This window comes from Hyperoodon ampullatus (genome assembly GCF_949752795.1).
Source record: "Hyperoodon ampullatus genome assembly, chromosome: 3".
Classification (NCBI taxonomy): domain Eukaryota; kingdom Metazoa; phylum Chordata; class Mammalia; order Artiodactyla; family Ziphiidae; genus Hyperoodon; species Hyperoodon ampullatus.
The window spans coordinates 175,166,364-175,194,050 of record NC_136916.1 but is presented as its reverse complement, the minus strand read 5'-3'; the positions used below and the strand labels follow the sequence as shown (position 1 = coordinate 175,194,050).

At 44.3% G+C, this 27,687-nt stretch overlaps 1 protein-coding gene across 1 annotated transcript; it reads right to left on the bottom strand.

Moving 5' to 3' along the window:
- Positions 1–1,051: 1,051 nt before the first annotated feature.
- Positions 1,052–27,437, bottom strand: YY1 (YY1 transcription factor). Its single transcript, XM_079701120.1, has 5 exons — positions 26,638–27,437; positions 12,976–13,138; positions 4,577–4,637; positions 3,029–3,187; positions 1,052–2,216 (listed from the first exon to the last, which is right to left on the bottom strand). Exons 1-5 carry the CDS (start codon positions 27,308–27,310, stop codon positions 2,034–2,036), a joined length of 1,239 nt encoding a protein of 412 aa, XP_079557246.1. The 5' UTR covers positions 27,311–27,437; the 3' UTR covers positions 1,052–2,033.
- Between the last annotated feature and the right edge of the window lie 250 nt (positions 27,438–27,687).

The window sequence follows — 27,687 nt, the reverse complement described above, 5'->3', positions numbered from 1 at the left end:
TTTGAAGGGGACCTCCGCCATGGGCTTACCTCTCTCCCGACTGCCAGATACAGCACAGCCTGGCTTACCCAGAGAACAGCTGGGGTCTTCTGATTAACTCAGTTCCATCAAACTACTCAATGGATAACAGATTCTGAACAAATAGAAAAAAGTGTCTCAAGTTAAATTTTTCATCTATGATTCAGAAGGCACTTCAAAATTCCGGAGGGCCACAGGGTCACTGTCATTAGGTCACCAATCCTCCTGTATAGGACCAATGGAGAAGCTGTAAGAGACAGGGCTATGTTTTTGACCTGATGATGTCCTGGACGTCTTGTACCTGAATCTCTGTTATTAGCTAGTCCGTCAATTACTTTGCAGAGTCAAGCATACAGCACAAAGACACACAGTATGTTTGCATTTTGAATAAATGGGATTTTGCTGTATCATGGCAGTTTATAAAATAGTCTCATGAGTCTGATACTTGACTCTAAGTAAAATCCAAAAATTATAATCGTACATTTAAGAGGTCACAATGTGAGAGGTAAAGTACTCATTGAGTACAGTTTTCTTAATAACCGAATCACCTTGCCAATCTGCACTCAGTATCCATTTAGAAGCACAAAAGTAAGCTACTGGCGCTCAACTGCTACAATGTGCTAGAGTTTAAAGATTCCACTAGATGGAGGAACCAAGGCTCTCAAACCAAACAGCCAATAACCATAAGTGTTTCCTGTTAGACAAGCCAGGACCTGTGGGAGTTGCCCTGAAGGCGGCCTGAGCAATGGAAATGCCTGGTCTCCCCTCTGCTCGCGTCCCCTGCCAGGTAACACCTTACCTTGAGAACACACACAGGCCAGGGCACAAACTGCTTCGGTCACACGTCTGCTGGGGGAGCTAAAATCAAAATCCTATTACCAACGGGCCTGGCGTGGGGTACTCTGAGGTAGTTCCTTAACTCGGGATGCCTGTTACCTAACTCTCTCTTTCAGAATTCCGTACACATGGGAAGTATTAAAATATCCATGCATCGCTTTAATCACAAGTCACTGTAATTGAGTGCAAAATAAAGGAAACTTGAGTTGCTTTATTTAACTTCCAATTTCTGGGAGGCTCAAGAATTATAATTATTCTGGACAACAAAAGGAAATAAGACTGTGCTTACAGATCTTTTTCTGCCATATTCTTTCTGTAGGATTGCTATTTTATTGTTGCCCTTTCTGTTACACGGGATGTACACATCAGGTGTTAAAAGGTACAATACATTCTACGACTGAGCACCACTTTCTGTAACTGAACAGGCAAAGAAATTACACTGAACATCAGCATCTGGCAGTATTTTTCGGAAAAAAAAAGTGACTAAAATGGGTTTAAATTGATTAACACTATTAAATCACATCTAATATTTTGATACTACATGATTCAATACAGCTATACGATACAATTATACAAAATGTGTTAACATCAAAGAATACAACCAAAATTAAGAGAGCAAACAAAACCTATATAACTTTTTTTTTTACAGGAAAATACTTTTGAAGTATGCATGTAACTGCCCATTCTTTTAAAGAAAATCTACTGCAAGCAAAGTTATCAACCTCCAGAAAAATCACACATAGCATTACTAAGCATATCCCCAAAAAGTGTACAATATGCACACTTGGAAAATACAAAATTAAAAAAATTGTAAGCAACAGGTGAGCTTCATATTTATAAGAGTGTGAAAAGAAGTCCCATTTTTAGCACTGTTGTATAAAGAATTGTCTTTTGATGCGAAGTTCATGAATTGTCCTCCTGTTGGGACCACACTTTACAAAAACACCGTGTTTTTGAAACGAGATTACAGAGCAAGATAGAGCATCTTAGCAATGTCATCTTATTAAAGTTTTTTTTTTTTAATTTTTACTACTTTATCAAAACATGTCCCTTGGGTATGTAGGATTCATTTTTAAAATTCTTTTCTAGAAACAATATACAAAGGAGAGGCATATTTATTCCCAATCACACTCCTGGAAGATGCTTCCCAAGGCTGAGAAGGGTCTTCTCTCTTCTTCTCACTGGTTGTTTTTGGCCTTAGCATGTGTTAAGATGTGAGATTTCAGGTTAGTCGACTGAGCAAACTTCTTATTACAACCGTCGAAGGGGCACACATAGGGCCTGTCTCCGGTATGGATTCGCACATGTGTGCGCAAATTGAAGTCCAGTGAAAAGCGTTTCCCGCAGCCTTCGAACGTGCACTGTCGAGGAGAGACCAGAGACAACCCGCTCAGACTCCGACCAGGCCCGGGACGGGGCAGCTCACTGCTCGGGGGGAGAGCAGCCTACCTCTTCTACCTCCCTGCCCAACCCTGCCCTGGGGGGAAGCTGTTGAGATGCATCTAAATCAGGGGGCAGGGAGCTGTAACTCTGCCCGGACAACTCCTAGGACCCACGCAGAGCCCTCATGAATTGTTTAACTACAACGTAAGAGAAACATTCAGCAGAACAGCAAGAATCTTCCTAAATCTTATGTTAGGGTCCTAACATTTGTGTAAATATTTCAAATAATAAGAGACAAACGGTTAGGAAGGTTTCTGGTGTCAAGTATCAAAAAGAACCATGTTAGATTTACCAGCTGCACTGCTGATTTGTTCACTTGTTCATGGGCTTCTAAAAACAAAGCAAAACACTATTTTCAAAGTTACTCTCCTACAGCAAAAATTTTAGAAGTTCCCTGTCAATTAGCAGTTCAATATACTATAAAAAAATAAGTTAACTACAGCAAGTAAACTGCTTTAATCCCACAGTGAAGGCATGAGAACTTCTGTTTTAGACCTGCTCCCCAGCAATCCCGTGTTTCTCCTGACGTCAAGTACACTCCAGAAACACCTCGATACAGCCCGTCTCTGGGACCACACAGATCACACGTGGCGGAGTCGAGAGCTGGGGCAGCCCCCCCGAGGGAGTCACCAGGACCCCGCTGTGGCCTCTCTGGGCGGCGTCTCTCCAGCACGGCTGCCGCCCTGCCTACACCTGCGGGGACAGCGGAGGGGAGGAGGGCTGGCTCTACCTGAAAGGGCTTCTCTCCAGTATGAACCAGTTGGTGTCGTTTTAGCTTTGAGCTCTCGACAAAAGCTTTGCCACACTCTGCACAGACGTGCACTCTGGGGCCGTGGGTGTGCAGGTGTTTCCTCATGGCAGAGTTATCCCTGAACATCTTTGTGCAGCCCTTCGAACAGAGAGAGAAGCTTAGTGGTTCACACTGCAAACTGTTACAAACGATTCTACCGCTTGACAGCCTTCACTGACACAATACAACGACCCTCCCAACCTCCCCACATACATTTTACTTCATATTACAGTAGAAATATTAAATTATTTACGACCAAAAAAACCCCAAAAAACAAAAAAACAGCTGAAAAAGGCCTTAACATGTAATGCAAACTTGTTTTACAGTGAGGAAACTGAGGCTTAGAGATGTCTTTAAGTAGACTTGCCCAAGGTCACGCTACTAGTAGGAGCCAGGCTGGGAGTAGAACCCAGACACCCTGGCTGCCGGCTACACCACGGCCGCCTCACCCGGCTACGCCCCCAGATGAAGTAACAGAAGCACTGAGAGGAACGGAGTTAAGAGGACGGCGGCCCACCACCGCCTCTGGTGGCCCCGTACTCTGCGCCGCAAGAATGGGCTGTTTTCACCTTGACCCCTAGGCTGTTTCCATTCAGAAAATGGAATTGGGAAAAAAAAAATCTTATTGGAAAAGAAGTACAGAGAGAAGCTAGAGGGAAGATGCGCACTTAAGGCACAACTGTTTTCAAATGCTTATTCGTATTTGGCCTCAACAGAAATGCTTCCACATATCAACATTTCCACAGCAAGAACATTAAAATAAAGAGACAAAAAGAATTTATGGGTGCACAGTCATCAGAGGTGAGACCGTGAAAGTAAATTTATCCTTCTCCAATTGTTGTTGTTGTCTTTTTAAATTTTTTTATTCCACTCAAAATCTCTCCCCTCCTGTTTTTCTGTACCACCTACTTGATACTTTATTTTCACCTCCAATTAAGTTTAAAACACACCCAAATCAATATCTCAAAGTACTTTTTAGACTATCATTAAAGACTAATAAATAGCCACATTTGAAAACAATTAAGTACTCCCTAGCAACACACAATCAACAGGGTAAATTAAAATTGTGAAGGAAATGATGAAGTCTTATTAGGGTCACTTCAGCAACATCCAAAATGATTTCCAAATTTCCATAAGGAGCCCACAGTCCCATAAAGGTCCATGGGTGAGGCACAACCCAATGCCTTAAGATTGACTTGTTAACAATCCAAAAAGAATAAAGTCCTAACAGAGTATATTCAGTACACAGTGAAAATAAAAACACTGGCACCCCGCAGTAACCCCATTTAATGGTATTTAAATTTTAAGTGGCCTTTATGGAACAACAAAACGTACATCACAAAATACAGTGTCTTGAATTTAGAAACCGGATTATAGTTCCTCACTGAATCTCAATTATGAAGATGGAAATAAAAAGTGCGATTTCTTACAAGCTCTCTAAAACTTCATTCACAGTAACGAACGCTTTTTCCCCCTAGCATTACTTACTTTATGAGGGCAAGCTATTGTTCTTGGAGCATCATCTTCTTTAATTTTTCTTGGCTTCATTCTTACCAAAGGGGGGGAAAAAAAAGAGAGAGAGGTTTGTAGGAATGGGCAGAGATGTCCGGCATAAATCACAGTCCCTAAAATGCCTTCCCTATAGGTACAAAAACTAAGAGTACAACATGCTTCCGTGAAGGGGAAGGGATGAGAAGACTCACATTCTCCGAGGACCTGCGACTGTGAAGAATTCTCAAGCACAAGCATGACTGAGTGACTGCCTATGGTCTCGTAGCTAATAAGCTGGTGCAGCTTAGGATGGCACTGTGAGCTGTGTGATTTTAGTATCTGCTCTTTTCCCCAAACTCTTTAAAAAATAAAAAAGACCAACAGCCCCCAAACCACAGATGAAACTCCTAGTGGGAGCAAAGTGAAGTAAGCAAAGTGAGGTATCCAAAAGCAGCTGCTGTGATAATAAGGGTGCTTTAAAAAAGGAAGATATGGGAGGGTCTTAAAACTATACATCCTATACAACTGCTTAAAAAAGGGGGGTTGTCCATCTTATACTGACAGAAATGATCTTTGTAATAGACTATTTTTTAAAAAGGGTACAGAAAAGTCCTTTTAAACAGAGAATTATTTATATACATATACGTATAATAGCTCTAGAAGGAAACACAGCAAACTGTGAGTACTGGTTACTCTGGGAGGGGCCCCTAGGGACTGGCGGGAACACCCCCAAACCTCTTCACACTGTTTATTTTTTATCATACTATTAGTTTGGCTGTTGGTGGTGATGGGACGGAGATTATAGCTTCGACCACTTGGGCGGTCAGGGAGAGCCCTGCTTGTGGAGTTACTACCCAGAGCTTGCTTACTTGGTAACTTACCTACCTGCTATTTTCACTGAACCAACCTTTGGTCTTTTGTCAAAACTTTCTCTCCAAAACTCCCTAAAGATCTGTGTGTGGTAGAGGGTGGGAAATTAAGAGTTCCTAGAAAAACTAGAAAAAAAGATTTAAAATCTCTGAAACCGATGCTCTTGACCCTAGTTTTGCCATCTCACACTCCTGTATGAGGATGCGTACTTAATACACAACTAAGCTGATGCTCCCTAAGAGAAGGCTAATTTACCACCACTCTTTCACTATGAGAGATTGCTGCTGTCATCTTTAAGGGAGCAAAGGCCCTAACGGAATCATCCTGCTTCACTCCTGATCTGAGAAAAGGATTCCCTGATGCTCCTTACTTTATAAAACCTGAACTCATGAAATCGCCTCCTTAAACTTTCCACATCCTGGATGAGCAGAGGTGAAACAATTCATCTGGTAGCTATAACTTATCTCCAAGGAGTTTGTTCAAGACAGTACAAATTTCCTACTTGGAATTCTAAGAGAACGTTTTCAGTCTGGTATCCTCCCCAGTCCAACCCTGTAGATACTTGTTCTTTCTTGTACTTGGAAGATTACCACACCAGTGAGCAAACATTTTCTAAGCGCCTGCTGTGTACAGGGCTCTGAACTAGCCTATGTTACCTTAAAGAGAGTTTGGGTCTGAGTTCACAAAATCAGGTACGACAAAAATTTGGTGCCACTGCGCCACCTGGAGGTTATAACAACAGAGTCTGAAAAGTAACTGATTCATACGACAGGGTTCTACTCCAGTCAAATGTTAATAATAAGAACCGTATATTAAGAACCAAGCTTCAATCTTCCCAGTTAAGATGTTTACTCTTTGATGATTCCACTCAAATCCTGTCTTGGCTGTGAAGATAACTACACGATTGTCTTTGTCCAAATCCACAGAATGGTACTAACCTAAAAGGGTGAATCTTACTGTATGCAAATTATCTCAAAAACAAAAAACTCTGACTTTAAAAAGACATTCACTGGGTGGACAGATACGTCATACTGACAACCTTTCCCCTCTTGCACCCGCCTTAGGGCTCGAACATGGGGACAATGGCAGTGAAATGCCTATGCCCGTAGGATAGGTGTGGCCCAGTTACCTACGAGGGTCCCCAGACCTCACAAATTTTCTTAAATTCATTCCTAGGAACCTAAATTTTTTTTATCATGGAAAATTTCAAATACACACAACAGTAAAGAGAACAGTCCTGTGTGCCATTCACCCAACTCTTGATTTATTTTTTAAATGTTATTAAGTGGCGTTTCTTCTTGAAATGTCATTTTTAAAACATGTGCTAATACTTAGCAATTAATTTTAGAATAACAGTTTAAAACACATCTGAGCAAACACCCTTGGACTCAAGGAGGAAGTGGAGGTATTTAATTGCAGCCACTCTTAAGCTCCTGAGCAAATCACTGAGGCAGTATACGCAGGTACCTTTTACATTATATTCGAATGCAAACACTAAAAAGGTCATTTTCCAAACAAGCGTGCCTAGATTGAAAGTGTTCTGTTCTGTGAGTAAAGACTAAAATTAAAATCTTTGTGGCAACAATTGGTACATAAACCTACAAAATAAAATATATAGATATATATTTGAAATCCTAAAAAAGAGAGTAATTTTTTAAAAAGACTAAAATTATATACTACTACTTAGAATACCTTCTTGACCCACCCAAACTAGTCAGTCACAAGTAACCAAGATATGAGTTTCTCACTGACTGAGAAGCTTACAAAGCTCTTGGACCTGGAGATGACGACAAGAGCATTAGCATCATGAACGAGGTGGAATGGGATGTGGGACTGGGCGCTGGCTTCAACCAGCCGCACGACCTTGAGCAAATCACTTAACTTCTCAGCCTCAGTTTCTTATTCTGTAAAAAGGTATTAATTCTACCTATTTAGAGCTGTGAAAATTAAAAGAGATGATGTACGTTAAGCTCTTGAGAAATGATGGCTATTATTACCCTCAACCTGTGCTAAACGGGCCTAGGCAAAACTGAGTTCATTCCTTAAAAAAAACGCCAGTTGTATTTAACAACCCAGAAGGTACTACTGGTGGCTCCAAACCACCATTGCACAGGTAAAGTGGAAAGGCCCCCTCCATGTATTAGAAATTATATGGAGGAGCCAGGTAGGCAACAAAAGTTTCCTGTTCAATTAAAAATAGAGACTACGTGTCCTATGATGTGACTGCTGATTTTACACTCTGCCATTCTGCATACATTGTAACGGTTGGACACCAGTACCACAAACTGCAGGAATTTCCTGGACAATTTTCAGCAGGGTATTGTGTAAACCAGAAGTTCTGACTAAGTTAAATCTGTAAATGTCCCAGAAGCCAAGATGAAACATTTCTGAAGAAGTGATTCTTGAATGAAAATCAGCAGCTTAGCTGACTCGCGACTGGAGCCAGCTGTGCTGACAGGACGGAAGGCCCTGTGTAATGGCGCTGCCACCTGCAGGCACCGTCCACCTCCCTTCCTTGTGTCCCCAAGACAAACGAGCCGAAGTGTGTTGTAGGGGTTCTCTCAGTGTACGTTCACGTGATATTGAGGGGTTTTACGGCATTTCAGCTCCACCATCACACTTTATCTTTGTATCAAACCAGTGAAAAAGCCTCAGGGTGGGTAGTGAACCACAACAACAAACCACCACCAACTTGGGACTGACCTAACCACTTGTTATTCTGATCTTCCTGCACAGAAGGTTTCCAAAGGGCTAAGTTTAGTTAATGAAAATTGCACAAAATTTAATCAGGGGACAGAATTCTCCAGGTCCCACCCACTGACCAATTTTTGAAGTATTTACTAAAAACACATTTCAAGAAAGAACAAAATCGCCATAGTCCCACCTCCGCAATATCATGACTTTATTTCTTATACTTGTTCACACACACTAAGTGATTTACTAAGTGGTCTAGGCTCAGTGCAGCAAGAACCTGAACATTCTTTGGTCAGTTCCAAGTCCAGTCCAGAATCCTACCACCCCAGTACACGGAGGGGAGGGGAAAGCAACTAACATGCCACCTTAAGCTGAGAACTGAGTCACAGAGTGGGGGTGGATGAAAAGAGGAGGCCAGGAAAACAAGTTCTGTGCGTTTTTATAAGCCAAGAAGATAAGATATGGCCCCCAACAGTTTGAAACTTGGCACTTCTTTGTCAACCGCTTTGAGACCCAGTCACCATTCTGGGGTCTCTGGAAAGTCCTATTCACAGCTGTTACGTTGTCAAAATGTGAAGCCCTAACAGAATAGGGCATTCCAGGCTCAACTATTTCTCACCACCACTGCCCAATTAAGAGAGATTTATTTGGTTTTACATCATCTTTTCAAGAGATACTATGGAAAATGGGGATGAGAATGAGCCCAACCTCACAACTGCCCAAATCCTGTACCTTTACTTTGTACGTGTTGTCAAGGGGAGCAAGATTACATTCTATTCTGTATACAAAATGAAATCTTTAACAGGCTGATTATAAAAGAAAATAAACACACACTATATTCAGGTAATTACATAAGTAATGCTTACTGAAGAATTTAACTGTGTGCTAGGGATCATATTTCATGCTCTCCAAGTCCAATACAGTAGAGCTTCAGTTACCAAGGAGAGAATTTTCCTAGAGTCATGTCAAATGAGTGTTCTCTCTTTAAATATTGTCAAAATCGGGACTTCCCTGGTGGCGCAGTGGTTGAGAGTCCGCCTGCTGATGCAGGGGACACGGGTTCGGGCCCCGGTCCGGGAAGATCCCACATGCCGTGGAGCGGCTGGGCCCGTGAGCCATGGCCTCTGAGCCTGCGTGTCCAGAGCCTGTGCTCCGCAACGGGAGAGGCCACAACAGTGAGAGGCCCGCGTACCACGGGAAAAAAAAAAAAAAAAAAAAAAAAAAGTCAAAATTATGCCCCATTTTTAGGCCATGGTTTTCTTAACCCTGCCACCCTTGTCACGGACTTTCTGACTATCTTCTCTTCTTTAGAAGACTCTTTCCCATACTACCAAGATCTTCTAGCTTCTTGCTCATTCTATCCACTACTGAATGAAATGGGCTTTTCTTGAAGAAATTCTTACAACCCACTGACTTCCTATTCTAAACTGAACAAGTTTTCCAGCCTGTTGCACAGCAGTCTTCTTGATTTTCTGTTCACTGTATTCTTTAGCAAGTCTTCCCTTTGATGTTCATCCTCATTGTACTGGAGCACACCCTCAAGTAACCTCTTCAGAAAGGATGCATGCAACGTAAAACGAATCCTTAGGTGTCTAAAATTGCCATTGTTTTGTCCTTGTGTTGGACTGATAGCTTTGCTGGATCAAGAATTCTATGTTTACAATAATTTTCCTCAGAAATCTCAGAACACTGCTCCTTTGTCTTCTAATTATCTATTGCTGTTGAAGAAAATTCTCACTCAGGTTTAATTATCATCCTTTTGTAGACCTATCTTTTCTCCCTGGAAGCTTTTAGCGACATGTGCCTGAGTTTAGAGCTGAAACATCCTGGAGTTTCTGTTCAGAGACCTGGGGACAAGCCTTAAGACTGCTGCCCCAATTCTCCAGCGAGGGGAACAACGCTAAGGGTCCCCAGCACCTCATTACTTCCACTGCTCACTACCCACGGGCCCCACCCCTCTGCGAAACTTTGCCTCAGCCCCCTGCTCCTCCACCAGGATTACTTCACAATATAGTATTTCGAGAAATACTTATTCTTCCCTCTCTTGGCCCTTCTGGACACTCTACTGGCTCTTGGAATGCTGTACCTACCTTTTTCTTTTCTCTTCTTTGCGTTTTTGGCCGCACCCCACGGCATGTGGGATCTTATGAGCTCCCTAACCAGGGAGGTGCAGTGGAACCTGTGCCCCCTGCGGTGGAAGCACGGAGTCTTAACCACTGCACTGCCAGGGGAAGTCCCCTGTACTTACTTTCTTGAATCTTCTACCTGTCTGAATGATCCTTTGGCTCTGTCACTGGTTCTGAATACAAGGGCCTTCCCAAGACTTTACTCTTTTCTCTCCAAAACCTCCTACTGCCCCCGCCAAGAGCTTATTTACTGAACACTCTCATGCTCTTAGCCGTCCCCCATCAGATGGCTCTAGCCCTAACTTACTTCCTGAATCCACCTCAAGTCCAGCACGGATGTCTCTTCAGCATCTAAAACCAAACACTGTAGGGTAAGCTGTGACAAAGCGAAAGAGAGGCATGGACATATATACACTACGAAACGTAAGGTAGATAGATAGTGGGAAGCAGCCGCAGAACACAGGGAGATCAGCTCGGTGCTTTGTGACCGCCTGGAGGGGTGGGATGGGGAGGGTGGGAGGGAGGGAGATGCATGAGGGAAGGGATATGGGAACAGATATATATGTATGACTGATTCACTTTGTTATAAAGCAGAAACTAATAAAAAATTAAAAAAAAATAAAATAAAATAAAATAAAACCAAACGCTGCATACTCTGAACCCCAAACCAGCACCCTCTCCCAATTTCCGTCACCTATGGAGCAAAGCTTTTAATGTGCATTAAAAAAAAATTAATGTGCATTTGCCCCTCCCTCTAGACATACAGCCAACCTGTCTCTGTCTTCCACTGTCTCCTGTCATCTCTGTCACATTTACTCACATTTACATAGTCTGAACGCCACCCACCACAATTCTGGCTCAGGCCTTCATGAGCTCTTGTTCAACTGGTCTCTCCCACTTCCTGGGTGTCCCTGCACCCATCCAGCCTGGATACAGCTGAAAAGTAATTCTCTCAAATTAAATCTCTGATCATACAACCCCCTCTCTACTGCTCAAAAACCTTCACCAGCTGTCTACTACATACTAAAGAGCCCGTATCTTGGCCCAGTATTCACAGGCTCTAATGATCTGGTTTACGTTTACCTAAACCCAGTCATTTCCCTGTAAGCACCCTAATTCACAGCCAAACTTGACTACTTCTGTTTTCTGAATATATACTGGATAGTGAATGTGTATTCTGTGTTCATGCTGTTCTGGCATGAAAACCCCATCCACTTGTCAGAACTCTATGTGCTTCAAGGCCCAAATCAAACGCTGCCCCCTCCACAAAGCTCTCCTTGATTCCCGTGTTCCACCTCTCTATCCCTGGGATAGCAGCCCACACCCCAGTAAATCTGAGTACCATAAGGAAGATGTGACTAACTTTAGGAACACATAACAACATTAAACGCAGGTATGGTATTTGGCTCCATCTGTCCAAACACTCTCGACCTCACTGCTAACTACGTACCCTACAGGTTCCATGTTTATTTGTACTCTTGGTGCGGGGGGAGCAGGGTAGTTAACAGTCAATTCACGTATCTGTATTTAAAATACAAAGAGCAATAAAAGCTGGAGCACGGTGTCATTAACAAAAGGATAGGGCCTTACGTTGTTTAAAGCCATGATAAACCAGAAATAAATTAATGTTTATATTCCCTATAACTAGAGTTTCACTGGAAAGGAGAAAAGGGTACAGACCCTTTTATCAAAGCACGATAGTATTCTTATACCCACGTGACATGTGGAGAGACTGAGGCTCCAAATGGCCAGAGGCCGCCCAGCTTGTTTTTGGCAGGCTGGGAGAAACCAGGACACCCCAGGGTCTCCAGCTCTTCCCTACTCTGCTCTCAAGAAAGGGTGGGGGAGAGAAAAGGTGCTCCGCTCTGTTAGACAGGACAGGAGAGCACAAAGGTTTCTTTCTTACTGATTCTGTCTTCGCCTCAATTTCCTGGGCTGTTCCAGGTTCCATTCAACCTCAAGTAGGGAAAAGGAGTATACTTCCTACTCTAGATTTTATTAGTTCATTTCATTTTATTCAAAAATTTACATCTGTGTGGGTTTTCTCAGGCCCTTATAAAAACTGCCAAACTATACTAGAAAATAATGTAAAAAGGGGCCAAGGTTTCTATAGGAATCTGGCTGGTTTCAGGCAAAACAAATAAACAACCATTGGGTTCAGACCTTCCTCCCTGCTCCTAACCTTGGATAGTCAGGCACAGGGTCCTGGCCCTAAATATTTGACCTCTTCCTGTCATGCCAGCTTAAATCAACAACACACCGGGAGCCTAACTGATGACATGCTGAAATCGGAACTGATGAAGTCCTTTCCAGCGGTCAGCTGTAAAAATCCAGTACAGACCCAGGCCTCCAGCAGCTTCAGACCAGGACAATACACGCAAATTTAAAATGTATACAAGGAGGCCAGGAGGCAGGGTAAAGATCCATTTCCAAACAAATTATGTGCAATTTTATTTATTCACAAGCAACAACAATTACAGAATTAAAAAGTAGGTATTTGCTTCATCCTTATTCAAATCTAAAATGGTGCCAGTTATATTCATAACATAGTTACCACTGAAAATAAAAACCAACTGCTTTTGTTTTCAGAAGCTTCCCTAGAGCAAGAATACAAACCACTATTGTAACTTAGGCACCAAAAAACACAGCTGGCAACACTCAAGTACTTTCTTTAACTAAAAGAAAGGAAAAGTTCTTATAACTTACCTAGCAAATTCTGCTAGCTGTTTGGGATCTGAGAGATCAATGCCAGGTATCCCTCCAGGAGGAAGTTTCTTTCCTGTCATATACTCTGAATAATCGGGAGGTGAGTTCTCTCCAATGATCTGTTCTTCAACCACCGTCTCATGGTCAATATCTTTTTTTTCATCTGAAAAACATCGTAAGATGGATCGTCTTAGCTGAGTAAAGAAGTATATGTAAGCAAACACATTTTTAAAACTATAAAAAATGCTTTCCTTAGCAGCTTCTCAAATGGGTGATTTATAGCCATTACCTCTTAACCACCCAGTCTTTCTCCTCAATCTCTTAAACCCCTGTTTCTGCTTGAAGGTCACCAAAGTCAACAACCTTTCCCTCAGTGTTCCTTCTTAGCCTAGTGGGAAGCGTTGGCCATTACTGTCCTCAGCATCCACTTTTCCCAGTTCTACGCCCACTTCTCTAACCGGCGGCTTATTTTCGGCTTCCTTGCTTCTCCTCCTACCACTTCTCAGAGTTCTGCTTTCTGTCCACCACACACACTTCCTGTTAACCAGCAACTCTGCAACGCTGACTCAGATCAGATTTTCTAGCCTTCACCTCTTAGCTAGCCTCTTGCCTACTGCTCCAGCCTCCTCATTCTTCACTCTTCTCCCCTCACTCTTAGCTCCAGCTATATTGGCCTTTTAAGTTCCTCCAAAGTACCATGGCCCATCCACCCTAACCTCATGGCCTTTACCTGTGCAATTTTTATTGACTATGATGTGTACTCATAGCTGTGTGATTTCTGTCACCCACTCCCACTAGACTGTAAACTCCACGAAGACAGGGATTTTTGATCTGTTTTGGTCTGTTTTGATCCCCATGTATCCCTAGAGCCTTGCTCTGAGTCGGCATGTAGGTTGGTCCTCAATAAACATGTGTTCAGGGACTTCCCTGGTGGTCCAGTGGTAAAGAATCCACTTTCCAATGCAGGGGACATGGGTTCAATCCCTGGTTGGGGAACTAAGATCCCACATGCCTCAGGGCAACGAAGCCCATGGACCTCTCAACTACTGACCTTGTGTGCCTCAATGAGAGAGCCCGTGTGCCACAACTAGAGAGGCAAAATCCACATGCCACAACTAGAGAGAAGCCCCCGCATGCCTCAACAAAGACTCCGCGTGCCACAACTGAGACCCGACGCAGCCAAAGAAATAAAAGAAAAATAAATAAGTAAGTAAGTAAGTAAGTGTTCAAAGAATGTAGGAGAGGTCTACTTAAATGTTCTACTACCATCACAAATCCAACAGGTTAAAAAAAAAAAAAAGGGATACTGACCCCCACAATGAGTCTCCTATATTCTAGACACCAAATACTATTGACCATTCTGGGTCCTATGCTGTCTGGTCTCATTTTACCGTATCTAGTATTTTATTTCTCCTTTGCACATGCCCTCTATATTCCAACCAGCCTGTTTTTTTTGTTTTTTTGCAGTACGCGGGCCTTCCACTGCTGTGGCCTCTCCCGCTGCGGAGCACAGGCTCCGGACGCGCAGGCTCAGCGGCCATGGCTCACAGGCCTAGCTGCTCCGCAGCATGTGGGATCTTCCGGGACCGGGGCACGAACCCGTGTCCCCCGCATCGGCAGGCGGACTCTCAACCACTGCGCCACCAGGGAAGCCCCCAACCAGCCTGTTTTTCACACAGGCTAATTCAGAAGTGCTTGGAAGGAAATATTCAGTAAGAATAAGGAGTTCCTCCCTTTGCTCTTTCTCATCACCTCTCTCCAAACCCAGCCTACCCTCTGGAGTCTAGCTCAGATTCTCTAAGGGCTGGCTGATTCCATCGCTCCAACCTCAGATTCTTACCTTTGAATTCCTGGATTATTTCTGAATAATAACATTGATGAACTCTAAATCATGCTGTTTTGAACTTTTGTTGGCCTTGTCTCTCAGACTAGAGTGAAGTGCCCAGAGACCAAAACCAGTCTTCTACTACTTTGGTGACTAAAGCAGAAAATAGAATGCTTCAAAACTCTCAACAGAATGCTTCAAAACTCTCAATGCTAACTGAAAATTTCTGCTTCTCCATCAAATTGCTTCACAATGAAAAGCACAGAATACAACAGTTTTAAACTTTAAATGCTTCTCCTTTCCCACCACTCTTCACTTTAGGGAACTAATTTATAGGTCATTACAAGGAACAACAGAATATAATAGCAGCTGACATGTTATTGCATGTTTCTGGGAAGGCACTGTTTTAATCACTGCACATATTACCCTATGAAGTGGGCAAATTAGCAAGTTCATTTTACAGAAGAGAAAGCTGAGACACAGAGAGGTTAAGTAACTTGCTCAGGGTTAACCAGTCAGTAAGGGACAGGGGTGAACTCTAAGACCTGAGCGCTTTACTGTTAGGCTCAGCCGCCTCTTGTTTGGAACTAGAAAGAACCTGATAATGTAACACAGGTTACCCGTTTACATATGAAGAAGCCTAAGAAAACCTAGCTGGATGCATTAATAAAAAAGCAAAAATACTCTAGACTGGGTGGCTTAAACAGAAATGTATTCCTTACAGTCTGGAGATCAAGGTGCCGCCTGTTGAATCCCTTCTTCCTGGTTCCCAGACATCAGATGTCTTCTTGTTGTATCCTTACATACACACCATTTCTCATCACATTACATAATCTCTGTCTCTTATTATAAGAGCACTAACCCCATCCATGAGGGCTTTATAACCTGATAACTTTCCAAAGGTCCCACCCTCCAAATACCATTGCATCAGGGATTAGGGCTTCAACATATGAATTCTGGGGTGACACAAACTGAAGTCGAATGAGGAAATACTTCTTGAGGATCAGTTCTTAGTTCCAACATTCAAGAACATAAAGTACCCAGAAAACAATCAAATGATTAAGAATTAGAATACATGGGACTTCCTTGGTGGCACAGTGGTTAAGAATCCCCCTGCCAATGCAGGGGACAAGGGTTCAAGCCCTGGTCCGGGAAGATCTCACATGCCACAGAGCAAATAAGCCCACGTGCCACAACTACAGAAGCCCGCGCGCCTAGAGCTTGTGCTCCGCGACAAGAGAAGCCACCGCAACGAGAAGCCCACGCACCGCAACGAAGAGTAGCCCCTGCTCGCTGTAACTAGAGAAAGCCCGCGTGCAGCAATGAAGACCCAATGCAGCCAAAAATAAATAAATAGAATAAATAAATTTATTTAAAAAAACAAAACAAAACAGGTTAGATTCAAGTTTTATTGTGGAGAAGGAATGAACATGGCTGGGTGATCAATCAGACGGGTGGTGGTGGTGGTGGAAGAGGGATGTCAAGTATGCCATCTCAGTTTCTTGTTTGTGTTTCCTGGAGGACAGTGGTGTCATTAGCTAAGATGGAAAACGGAGGAAGAGACAACCTGCAGGAGAGGATCTGGAATCCCACTTTGGTTTGGTTCCACTGGCTAACTGTGCGACACCTAGTGGACAGACCTCAAGGAGGTAAGAAATAGCTACGTACTGGGGATAAAAAGAAATCTAGGTTGGAGAGAAATATAATGGGAATCGCTGGCATACAAACTGCATTTAAAGCTGCAGAAATATATCTATAAAAAAATATAGAAAGAGAAAAGGCTCAGAACCAAAAGCTGTGTAATTCCAATACTGAGAGAATGAGGAGGACTTTGCAAAAGAGACTAAAGAGATATGTTCAGATAGAGAGAAAACTACCTTTGTCTAATGAGAATCTTAATCAGTAACACACCAAGTGAAAGTGGCACACAGTGAAAGCAATCTGTCCTGAAGTACACACAATAAGCGCATGATCTGTACATCATTTTAAAAACCGGAATTAAACTGATTAAAAATCAGTCTGCTTTTGATTATCACTATTATACCTGCACTTCAAAAACAATGTCAATGATACAATATTCTTTCCTTAAATAAATAAATAAACAAACTTTTGTTGATCTAAGTTCTAAATAATTCCTGTGGTTACTGTACGTTTTCATAATATATACTTAAAACTTCATATTATCATCACAGATTTCTTACTTATTCCTTAACAAACACTGTATTTCAACAGCAAAATTTAAGAAAATAAACTATTTATATAGGGGAAAAAATCAAATTTCAAAGAAGACTGCTAGAGAAATGACAAAAGATGCTAGGATCTATTGCCAGAAGAAATAAAAAATGTCCGCCTCATTTTCACCAAGAACTGCACACATATTAAAGCAACACATCAAATTATGTCACTGTTTGCTATAATTTGTCCATTTTATCTGATTTTTTTTTTTTTTTTTTTTTTTTTTTGCGGTACGCGGGCCTCTCACTGTTGTGGCCTCTCCCGTTGCGGAGCACAGGCTCCGGACGCGCAGGCTCAGCGGCCATGGCTCACGGGCCCAGCCGCTCCGCGGCATGTGGGATCTTCCCGGACCGGGGCACGAACCCGTGTCCCCTGCATTGGCAGGTGGACTCTCAACCACTGTGCCACCAGGGAAGCCCTATCTGATTTTTGCAAAGAAAATCTTCAGAAGTTTTTGCCCAATAGAAATTTATGATGCACTAAAAGACAAATAACTGCATTTACAGACCATATGTACATAAGCTTCCCTCTTTGTTCAAAAAATGTAAGTGAGAAGTATTAATTCATTTTTTCTTTTTGTACAATTTTATTTTAAAATGTTTTACTATTATAATATGTATTCAAATACAGATTTTCACTGCCTGCAGTGGCCATTATTATATTCCTTCCATTTCAGAATTACTACTGAAATAAGATAGAGGATGAAGGTGTTAACTGATCAGCTCTGATTATCAATTTTCTTATATGTGTTACTGAGTTCTAGTGACTGGCAACGGAGTAATTATCAAATACACATCAAGGGACTTCCCTGGTGGCGCAGTGGTTAAGAATCCACCTGCCAATGCAGGGGACACAGGTTCAAGCCCTGGTCTGGGAAGATCCCACATGCTGCGGAGCAACTAAGCCCGTGTGCCACAACTACTGAGCCTGCGCTCTAGAGCCTGCAAGCCACAACTACTGAAGCCCCGAGCGCCTAGAGCCTGTGCTCTGCAACAAGAGAAGCCACCGCAATGAGAAGCCTGCACACCGCAACCAAGAGTAGCCCCCGCTAGCTGCAACTGGAGAAAGCCCGTGCACAGCAATGAAGACCCATGCAGCCAAAAATAAATAAAATAAATTAAAAACAAACAAATACACCTCAAAGTAAAGCATGTTCATGAAGCAAAGTATCTAAATTTGCTTTAAAATCTGTTTTGTATATTCTTCTCTCGAGTTTTCCTTCAGGATAGGACTTAGTTAATTATCTCATTGTTTCAAGGGGACAGGGTTAATCCACATTAGAAGTGTCACCAAAATCAGTTTCTATAGTCCTGAAACTAACATAACATAGTAAATCAACTATACTCCAAAACAAACAAAAAATCGGTTTCTATAATCAATGTGACTTAAACTTATAATTGTGATTATACAACATAACTGGACAGAGCAAATGAAAACCAAATCTCAGAATTCCTGTTTGGAAAAAGCTGAGAAAACAAGTCACTGATTCAAAGAAGTAGGGTGGTAGGAAAACTGTAATATTGAGGAAACTTCTAGTCAAAAGTGTGGATTAGATGATTCCCGTGCTCACTAACACTAGGCTAGAGGCAAATGACCTACAACAACCAGGCCTAAGATGGAAGGTGTTGGAAAAACAAACTCTAGCCAATACCATCCAGGAATGGGGTGGCACACTGAGTTGTTTCAGCAGGACAATCTATTCATTCACATTTAAAAAACATTCTTTTTTCTGTACATGGAACTATTCAAAAGGTTAAAAAGGTACATAAATAAGTCCCTGTCTCTTAGCTATTCAGTTTCTAAGTTACCAAAGCTATAGCCACTCTCAGTCATTTGAGAGGCAAAGCAAAGAGACTCAAAACATTTACAGTCAAAAAGAAATGACTAAGGAACTAAACTAAACGTAAAGGCTGGGCGCACTCTACAGGCCTAGAAAACAGGTTCACAAGTGGAGCTTCACATGCCCTCCATGCTCCCACCAAACTGGTTTGCTTGCAATGTTATTCAATGTCCGATAAAAGGTATGTGAATAAACACAACGCTCCTTCCCTTCTTGCCCACCTCTCATCCCCCATCTGGGCTTTCCAAAGCCCCGATCAAGATCTCTTTCCTTCAAGAGGCCTCTCATTGCTATCACTGACCCTTCTTTGGTTTCCTTACTTATTATAGGGTAGACCACCTATCATACATAAGGCTGAAACAAGGTAACACATTAAATGGGAACCATGGTGTCTGGAAAAGAGGTGTGCAAAAACACCTTTATTCCAAAAAAACAAACAAAAAACCTTTATTCCACTTTGCCCTCCCTCCTGGGCCTAAGGGGAAGAGTAGGTTCTATGCTTATGGTTTTTAAAGAATGTTGAACTTTTAAAAACTATAGTAAGCAAGTAAAGAATCACCTTCAACTAGGTTACATTTAAGTCTTTTGGCTGCTCCAAGACACTACATGAAATCTGACACTATACTAGCTGGAATCTGTGCATTACTATCACTCAGTGGGCCCCTTATATAGAAAACAGTTTATTTTAGAATTCAGTCCTAAGAAAAGTTTGATTCCCTTAGAAGTTTTTCTATCTTAGAATCTGCTAACAGTAGTATAGTTTCCTTATTTATCTTGATTGCCAGGAAGCTCATTAGGGTTGACCCTAATGCTTCCTTTTTTTCTGTGATCCTGATTTTCACCAATTTACATATTTTTTTTACCTACTTCCCATTTATTTGTGGGTTGGCTAGATTTTGTTTCTCCACACCTTCCATCTTAGGCCATTAACTTTGGTCTGACATTCTAGGTAACTTTTGACCAAAATGACATTATCTACTCACCACCGCCATCAAGCCAAACCTTCATCGAAATGGGGGAGAGCTAATACTTGAGATTCATTGCTAAGCAACAGACAAAAATCAGACATAGGCTGTTTCCACTCTTCCCCACTAACAGAGACCTTAGGAAGGGATACTATCATTTACTGAGTACCTGTTTCATGCCAGCAACTGTCACATTCCTCAATTCAAACAAAACCTTTATGGTATTAACCTCAAGTTTCTGGTTGAAGAAATCAAGCCTCAGAAATGCCAAGTAGTGGGACTTCCGTGGTGGTCCAGTGGTTAAGACTCCGCGCTTCCACTGCAGGGGGTGCGGTTTCCACCAGAGGTCGGGGAACTAAGATCCCACATGCTGCATGGCGTGGCCGGGGCAGGGGAGAAATGCCAAGTAGTGTATCTAAAGAGGCAAAGTGGTAGACCCAGGATGTGAATCTAGAACTGACTGAAGTCCATGCTTTGTCTAAAAAAGGAATGCTTCTCCACCCTCTCCCCACACTCACTACCCCTTTTCTGAAAGTAGTAATAGGTAGGAGTGGCATTCTGGACTCTAGGCTAGGATTCTGCCTTAGAGCACAATTCCATGCACTCATTCACTCAGTTATGTACTGAGAATCTTCTATGTGCCTTACCATCGTAAGGCTGCAGGGTTACAGCCCAGGACTTACACTCTAGAGGAAGTAGACAGACAAGCAGCAAGTTAAAAGATAAAAGCAAGACCATTTCAGACGGTGCTACAAAGAAAGTAAAACAGGGCTGAGAGAGAACGATGGCGAGGGGGGTGCTAATTTGAAAGGAGGAAAGGGTGGGCCTCCCAGAGCCGAGACTTGGAAAACAGCCGGCACGAAGAAGGTGAACATCTGGGGCCAGAGCACTGGAAGCAGAGGTAAGAATAAGTGCAAAGGACCAAGTTCAAGAAACTAAAAGAAGGCTGGGAAGGCTGGAGCATAATGGGAGCATAGGGACAAGGAAGGAAGTCAGGAAGGAAAGCAGGGGCCAAATCATGTGTGGCCTGGCAGGTTATGAGAAGCTTGGATTTTACTGAATGCAACAGTATGTCTCTGGGATGATGATGATGATGATGATGATGTGTGTGTGTGTGTGTGGAGATATAAAACATAAAATTTACCATTCTAATAACCATTTTTAAACTTACAGTTCAGTGGTATCAAGTATATCCACACTGCTGTGCTTGAGGGATTTTTAGGCAAGGGAGTGAATTCACACAATTCAAGCCTTAGAATGTAATTCAGAAAGGAATAGTGTGTGTGTGATCCAGTCAGATCCCCAGAAGTAAAATCCAGCAGTCTGTATTCAATCCTTGTCAAGAATCTATAAAAACGTAGTTAGTATAATAACCATATGTATTACTACAAATTACAATTGAGTTATCAACAAGATAAAAAATTAAAAACCAACTTTCAATTTGGAGTCATGGCAGCAGCTTCTATTTTTGGGGGGGTGCTTAAAATCTAGAAGACAAAAAGGGGAAAGAAGGGGGCAGAGTTGAGCACCGTAAAAGGAGAAACACACTTCGGAGTGTTTTTAAGAGTGTGATACTCTGTGAGACGCTAGAAATTCTACCTGAAGTTTATGGCTCTCCTAGGAGAGGAGACAGGGTCCGGACACCACAGAACAGCCTCCAGCACAACAGTGCCTCTTTCCCTGCCCCTCAGCTCTTATATTTGAGGGGAATGACTTACACAAGAAAGAAAAGAGCCCATCACAACCATTTACATTAAAGTTTATTCATATCTGAAACAACACTGTAAGACTAAATAAAGTAACTGAATAGTTACTATGAATTTTACTCAAAAGAGTTCCTATTATCTCACCAGATCATGTTAAAATTGGGTAGTTTTCTTTAAGAAATTGAGTGTACTGCTTCCTTTTGTCACATAAGAATTCAGAAAGGAGTAGAATTTCTTTGCTGTAAAGGAAATGAAAAATGCCTTTTGGGGTCCCCCTACTCCAACAAGTCATTTTACAAAGATCCCAAGGTCAGAAGTTAAGATATGCCAAAGGTCAGATCACTGGTCAGTGCCCTCTAAAGGAAAATTTGACGCTGCTACCAATAAGATTCCCAGAAACCACTGGGCTTGCTGTTACTGATAATTAATCACAAAGTTAAACAGAATGGGACCTACTAACCCAAGACACCTAGGACTAGGAAATGGCTCCTCTCCTGACCTGTGAAGTCTACCATAAATAGGAAGGCACAACCTTACAAAACAGAGTCAACTAACTTCCAAGACCTGCCCACCATCTTCCTAATAGTCTGCTAACAGTAATGACATGAATGTTTTCTTCAACATCCAGGTAGTGTTTCTGATGCCAAATTTTGAAAATACAGGGCTTCCCTGGTGGCGCAGTGGTTGGGAGTCCGCCTGCCGATGCAGGGGACACGGGTTCGTGCCCCGGTCTGGGAAGATCCCACATGCCGCGGAGCGGCTGGGCCCGTGAGCCATGGCCACTGAGCCTGTGCTCCGGAGCCTGTGCTCCGCAGGGGGAGAGGCCACAACAGTGAGAGGCCCGCCTACCGCAAAAAAAAAAAAAAAAAAAAAAGAAAATACAATGTTTGCGCGTTTATCCAATAATACGATAGGACACAACTCACTGGTAAATGTTCAGGTTTAAAAATTATAAAAAGTTTTCACTTTTGTTCACTCTTCCCATGGGAAGTAGTGAGAGCAGTTTATAAATTGGCCACCTAGAAAGAGAAGGTCATGATGACAAAAGAATGTGGATCTTAGGAAATGTTCGTTCTTGATAATTGTTTTTGCTAATAACCTGTTGTGGGCCCTGAATTTCCCAGCCTTAAAACAAACTGATTGGACTTCCCTGGTGGCGCAGTGGTTTAGAATCCGCCTGCCAATGCAGGGGACACAGGTTCAATCCCTGGTCAGGGAAGATCCCACATGCCGCGGAGCAACCAGGCCCGTGCGGCACAACTACTGAAGCCCGAGCACCTAGACCCCGTGCTCTGTAATGAGAAGCCCGCGCTCACCGCAACTAGAGAAAGCCCACGCGCAGCAACGAAGACCCGACGCAGCCAAAATAACTTTTTAAATAAATAAATAAATAAATAAATAAATAAATAAATAAATAAATAAATAAATAAAACTGATCTCACTAAAGCAGGCATCAAAACAAATAGAAAGGCTTTTTGGAAATATCAACCCAGGAGTCTGGCATACTTTAAAAAATCATTATTCATTCTCTTCCAAGAGCCTAAAATGCTAGTTGTAGGTAGGTCAGGAGCCGTGGCCTCTTCTGACACGGATTTTTCTTTTCCTACTGGGGGAGACAGCTGTTGACTGGGGGTGGTGGGGAGGGAGGGTTAATAACTGGGAGACGCAATCTGACAGCACCGAGGCTTATCAGTAAGCCAGGCTTCCAGAGCTACCAGGTTAGGCATTGGGCTCTATGACTTAGGCTGCCCTATGTAGGTCATGGGGTTGACATGATTACTTTGGAGGGTTTCTTGGGCTTGGCTCCATGGGAATTTACATTTATGGCATCTCTCCTTAGTGATAAAGAGCATGGTAAAAAAGGAAAAATAGCGAATGGAATGGTCAGGATTAGTAAGTTTTGGCAAGCCTGAACCTTCTGAATATATAAAAGTGAGAAAAAATTTAATACTTTTTGACTTTCTTTCAATTTGCTGATTCTAATGTCAATGGCTTTCTGCTCTGAGATGTTTTACTCGATCTAGCACAAAGCACTTCTATATTTGGTCTAACCGAAGATAGTTAAAATACCAACAGCCTCGAGTGAAGGTCACAAATTCTAACTACCCGAAACCTCAAGATTTGAAAGCCTTCTTAGATTTCTCTCAAAACTAAACGTTTTAAATACTCAGCTCTTATTGTTAGCTTTCCTACTCGACCCAGTGATTTAGTTAAGTGGTTTAGTTTTTAGTAAGTTCTACAAAAGAGGATGTCGCTCCCAAACTATAGTGATGAACATCTAGGGAAAAAAAATACATAATACTATGCCCTAAATATGGCAATAATGAAATGTTCATTAATTACATGCCAGGAAAAAAAAGCAAAAACAAACATGGGCCTTAAAGCAAAGGATTAAAACTATTCAAAACACAGTTAAACCGTGATTAAATATTAAAACATAGTCAGCCTTAACTAGACCTTACTTTTCTCATCTGCAAAAATAAGCAGCTCCTGCTGTTTTATCTCTACAATGGCATATTACTCAGCCGTAAAAAGGAATGAAGTACATTCTACACCTTGGATGAAATCCTGAAAACAGACTAAGCCAGACACAAAAGGCAACATATTATATGATTCCATGCAAACGAAATGTCCAGAATAGACAAATCCAGGGAAAAAGTGAGATTAGTGGTTGCCAAGGGCTGGGGGTGGTGGGGAATAACAGTTATGGGGTTTCTTTCTGGGATGATAAAAAGGTTCTGGAATTAGATAGTGGTGATGATTGCACAAACTGGTGAATACAGTAAAAACCACCGAAATGTGCACGTGGGAATTATGTCAATAAAAAGAAAAGAAAAAAAGCAGATCTCTAGGGACTCTTTCAGATCTATAACTACTCTACTACAGAACTACTAGATCCCCTTTCTGCTGTTCCATTCAAAAGATACCAACCATACATGCCAGACAACTATTTAAAGAAATGGACAAAAATACCCCGAAACTGTACAACCCTATAGCAACCACTTGCACAGAGAAAAAATAATGACTTTTAAGCTAACCTGATACGTACCACTTCAAGTAAAGCCTACATCACCAAGTTTTCTGAGTATGGAGAAGTGGGTTAACAATTTGGTAAGATCAAATGCAGAATATATAAAATACCCTGGGGCTTCCCTGGTGGCGCAGTGGTTGAGAGTCCGCCTGCCGATGCAGGGAACACAGGTTCGTGCCCCGGTCCGGGAAGATCCCACATGCCGCAGAGCAGCTGGGCCCGTGAGCCATGGACGCTGAGCTTGAGCGTCCGGAGCCTGTGCTCCGCAACGGGAGAGGCCACAACAGTGAGAGTCCCGCGTACCCCCCAAAAAAAAACCCCAAACCCTGGTTTTCTTAATTACTTTAAAGTCAACATGACCATACAGTGAGAAAAAGTAAATATAGCTTTATGTGGTTAATGTATCTTTACCTAAATATCTAATTTCAAACGATATCCCGAATTCAGCAAACTCATCAATAACCAACACCCCCTCCCTTATTCCATTCCGATTAATAATGGGAAAACATGGCTTTTAGTTCCAGCATGATCACTGTGCAATCATTCTGCGCTAGCAGAATGCATACAGAAGGGATCTTTTGATAACCTTTTAAGTACTCAAATATATGTTTCACTGAAACCTATAGCCCCTGCTAAACTCAAAGTACTGACAGTTCTACCAGGCCCTCCGAAATCCAGAACAGCAGCGCTGTCAGCACTTGCTATTACATTTTGACAGAACCTCCGCTCCTTTGCTCAGTCCTGAGTCACAGATCCATCCACCTTTAGTTACCTCCGCCTGGGGCTTTCGGTAGATACGATACAACCAGACCAGCTTCTCAGTCCAGACTTTTCGCCTATTTCATTCGTTCCTGAGAATGTTAACAATGCTTCAATACTCAACGTTCACCGCATTTTGAGGCTCCATCCAATTGTGAAAATTTATTAGAGCTGGCGTAAAAGATTCTACCACTAAAATCTAATTATCACAGGTACTAGGTTAACTAGTTATGGCAGGATTATTCTCAGTCTATTTACTATTCCAACAATTTAACAAGATAGCCTTTGGATAAAATAATAGGATAAGGACTTGAAAACACCAGTTACGAAGTAAAAACAAAAGGATTTACATATGCGGATAAGGCTCTTCTGCCCCAGATATTTTTTCTGGCCCTCGTTCAAAGCAGTACTAAAACAGTAGAAAGACCCTTTCCAGAATCCTTCTTTTCACGGGAAAAATAAGGAGTTTTCTATCAAGTAAAAAGCATCTGGCAACTTTACTCGATTTGATCAATTTAGTGGCAAACGTTCCTAGCTGTGTAACTAACCAGCCTTCCTGCAAAGAGCCAAATACTTAAAGCAAAGAAAACTCCCCCAAACGCCCAGGACTAAGAACAATCTACAAAAAGCCGCGGCCCCTCTCACTAGGCGCCGCGGGGGGAGCAGAGGCGAGGCCCTCGCCGCAACGGTGACAGGCCCCGCCGACGCCGAGCCCGCACACACGCGAGCTCGACGTGCCGCCCAAGTCCCGCCCCGCCGAGGCGAGGCGAGGCGAGCGCGGCCGCGGGCAAGCTCCGGCCTGCACGCCGGGCGGGCGCCCCCGCCCCCCTCGGAAGGCGCCTCCCGGGAGCAGTTGAGGCTCCGGGAAGGGGCGGGGGCGGAGCCGGGGCAGCGACGCCCCCCAGAGGAAGGCCGGGGAAAGGCGGCGGCCCGGCCCGGGCGCGAGGTCCAGGCCGCGCAGCCCCGCCAACGCCCTCCCGCGCCCCCGAGCCTCGCGGGGAAACGGCCTCGCGGCCGGCCTGCCGGGGGCCGCGGACAACGGGCCTCGGGCCGGCTGTTGGCCGAGCACGCCCCGCCCCGCCCCGCCCGAGGAAACTACGCCATTGCGGCCTAGCGGGCGGCGCCGCGCCTCCGCCGCCATCTTCGCCGCGCCGCCGCCCGCCGCCCCCGCCGCGGCCCGCCATCTTTTGGGGCCGCCATACTTGCCCCGCGAAGAAGATGGCGGCGCCCATCACACACATAAAACATGGCTTCCCTTCAAAACAAAAACATCCCGGGGGCCGGCGCGCGCCGGCGCTCACCTGAGGACCACATGGTGACCGAGAACTCGCCCTCCAGGGTCTTGATCTGCACCTGCTTCTGCTCCCACTTCTTGTTGCCCGCGTCCGCGCCGCCCGCCGCCCCGGCCCCGCCGCCGAGGTAGCCCTTCTTGCCGCTCTTCTTGCCGCCGCCCTTCTTGACGCGGCCGCCGCCCGACGACGACGAGCCGCCGCCGCCGCTCTTGCCCGCCGCCGCCACGGTGACCAGCGTCTGCTCAATGTAGTCGTCGTCGCCGCCGGCCGGCGCGGGCACCGGGATGAGGATCTGGTCCTCGAAGCCGTCCTCGGCGCGCAGCCCGTCCGAGTCGTCGCCGCCCACCACCTCCTCGCGCGTCTGCACCAGGATCACCTCCTGGTGGTGGTGCACCTGGGTCGGGTCGTCGGTGACGAGCGGCTGCAGCGCGATCATGGGCGGGTGGTGATGGTGGTGGTGGTGGTGGTGGTGGCCGCCCGCGTGCCCGTGGCCGCCCCCGCCGCCGTGGTCGCCGCCGCCGCCGTCCTCGTCGTCGTCGTCGTCCTCCTCCTCCTCGCCCACCACCGTGGTCTCGATGGTCTCCACCGGGATGGTCTCCACCTCGATCTCGTGCAGCTCCACGATCTCGGCCGGCATCTCCGAGCCGTCCGTGGCGATGTAGAGGGTGTCGCCCGAGGCCATGACTGAGGGCTCGGCCGCCACGGCCGCGGCGGCCTCAGCTCCGGGGCTGCGGGCAGGCGGGCGAGGAGGCAGCCGGCCGTGGGGAAGGAAGGCAGAGGGAGGAAGGCGGCGGGCGGGCGGGGGGAGAGGGGGCGGGCGGCGGGGGGAAGGGGCGGGCGCGGCGGCGGCGGGCTTCCCCGCCTCCTCGCCTCGGTGCGCCCCGCGCTTGCTCGGCCGCTGCTCGCCCCGGCGCCCCGCCGCGCCTCGGCCGCCCGCTTTGGCCGCGCCTCCTCCCGCCCTCCGGGCCGGCGCTCCGCTTTCCCCTTCCTCCTGCGCCTCCGCCTCCTTCCACACAAATACCAACTCCTCACCCCGAGCCCAGATCTCGCCGCCGCCGC

What these genes read in the sequence shown, in the direction of transcription:
- YY1 (XM_079701120.1), bottom strand. Translation starts at nt 27,310, where the DNA reads ATGGCCTCGGGCGACACCCTCTACATCGCCACGGACGGCTCGGAGATG. An exon ending in CAATAGCTTGCCCTCATAAA is followed by an intron (nt 3,188 to 4,576) that starts GTAAGTAATGCT and finishes CTCTGTTCGAAG; the next exon opens with GGCTGCACAAAGATGTTCAG. An exon ending in CTGGAGAGAAGCCCTTTCAG is followed by an intron (nt 2,217 to 3,028) that starts GTAGAGCCAGCC and finishes TCTCCTCGACAG; the next exon opens with TGCACGTTCGAAGGCTGCGG.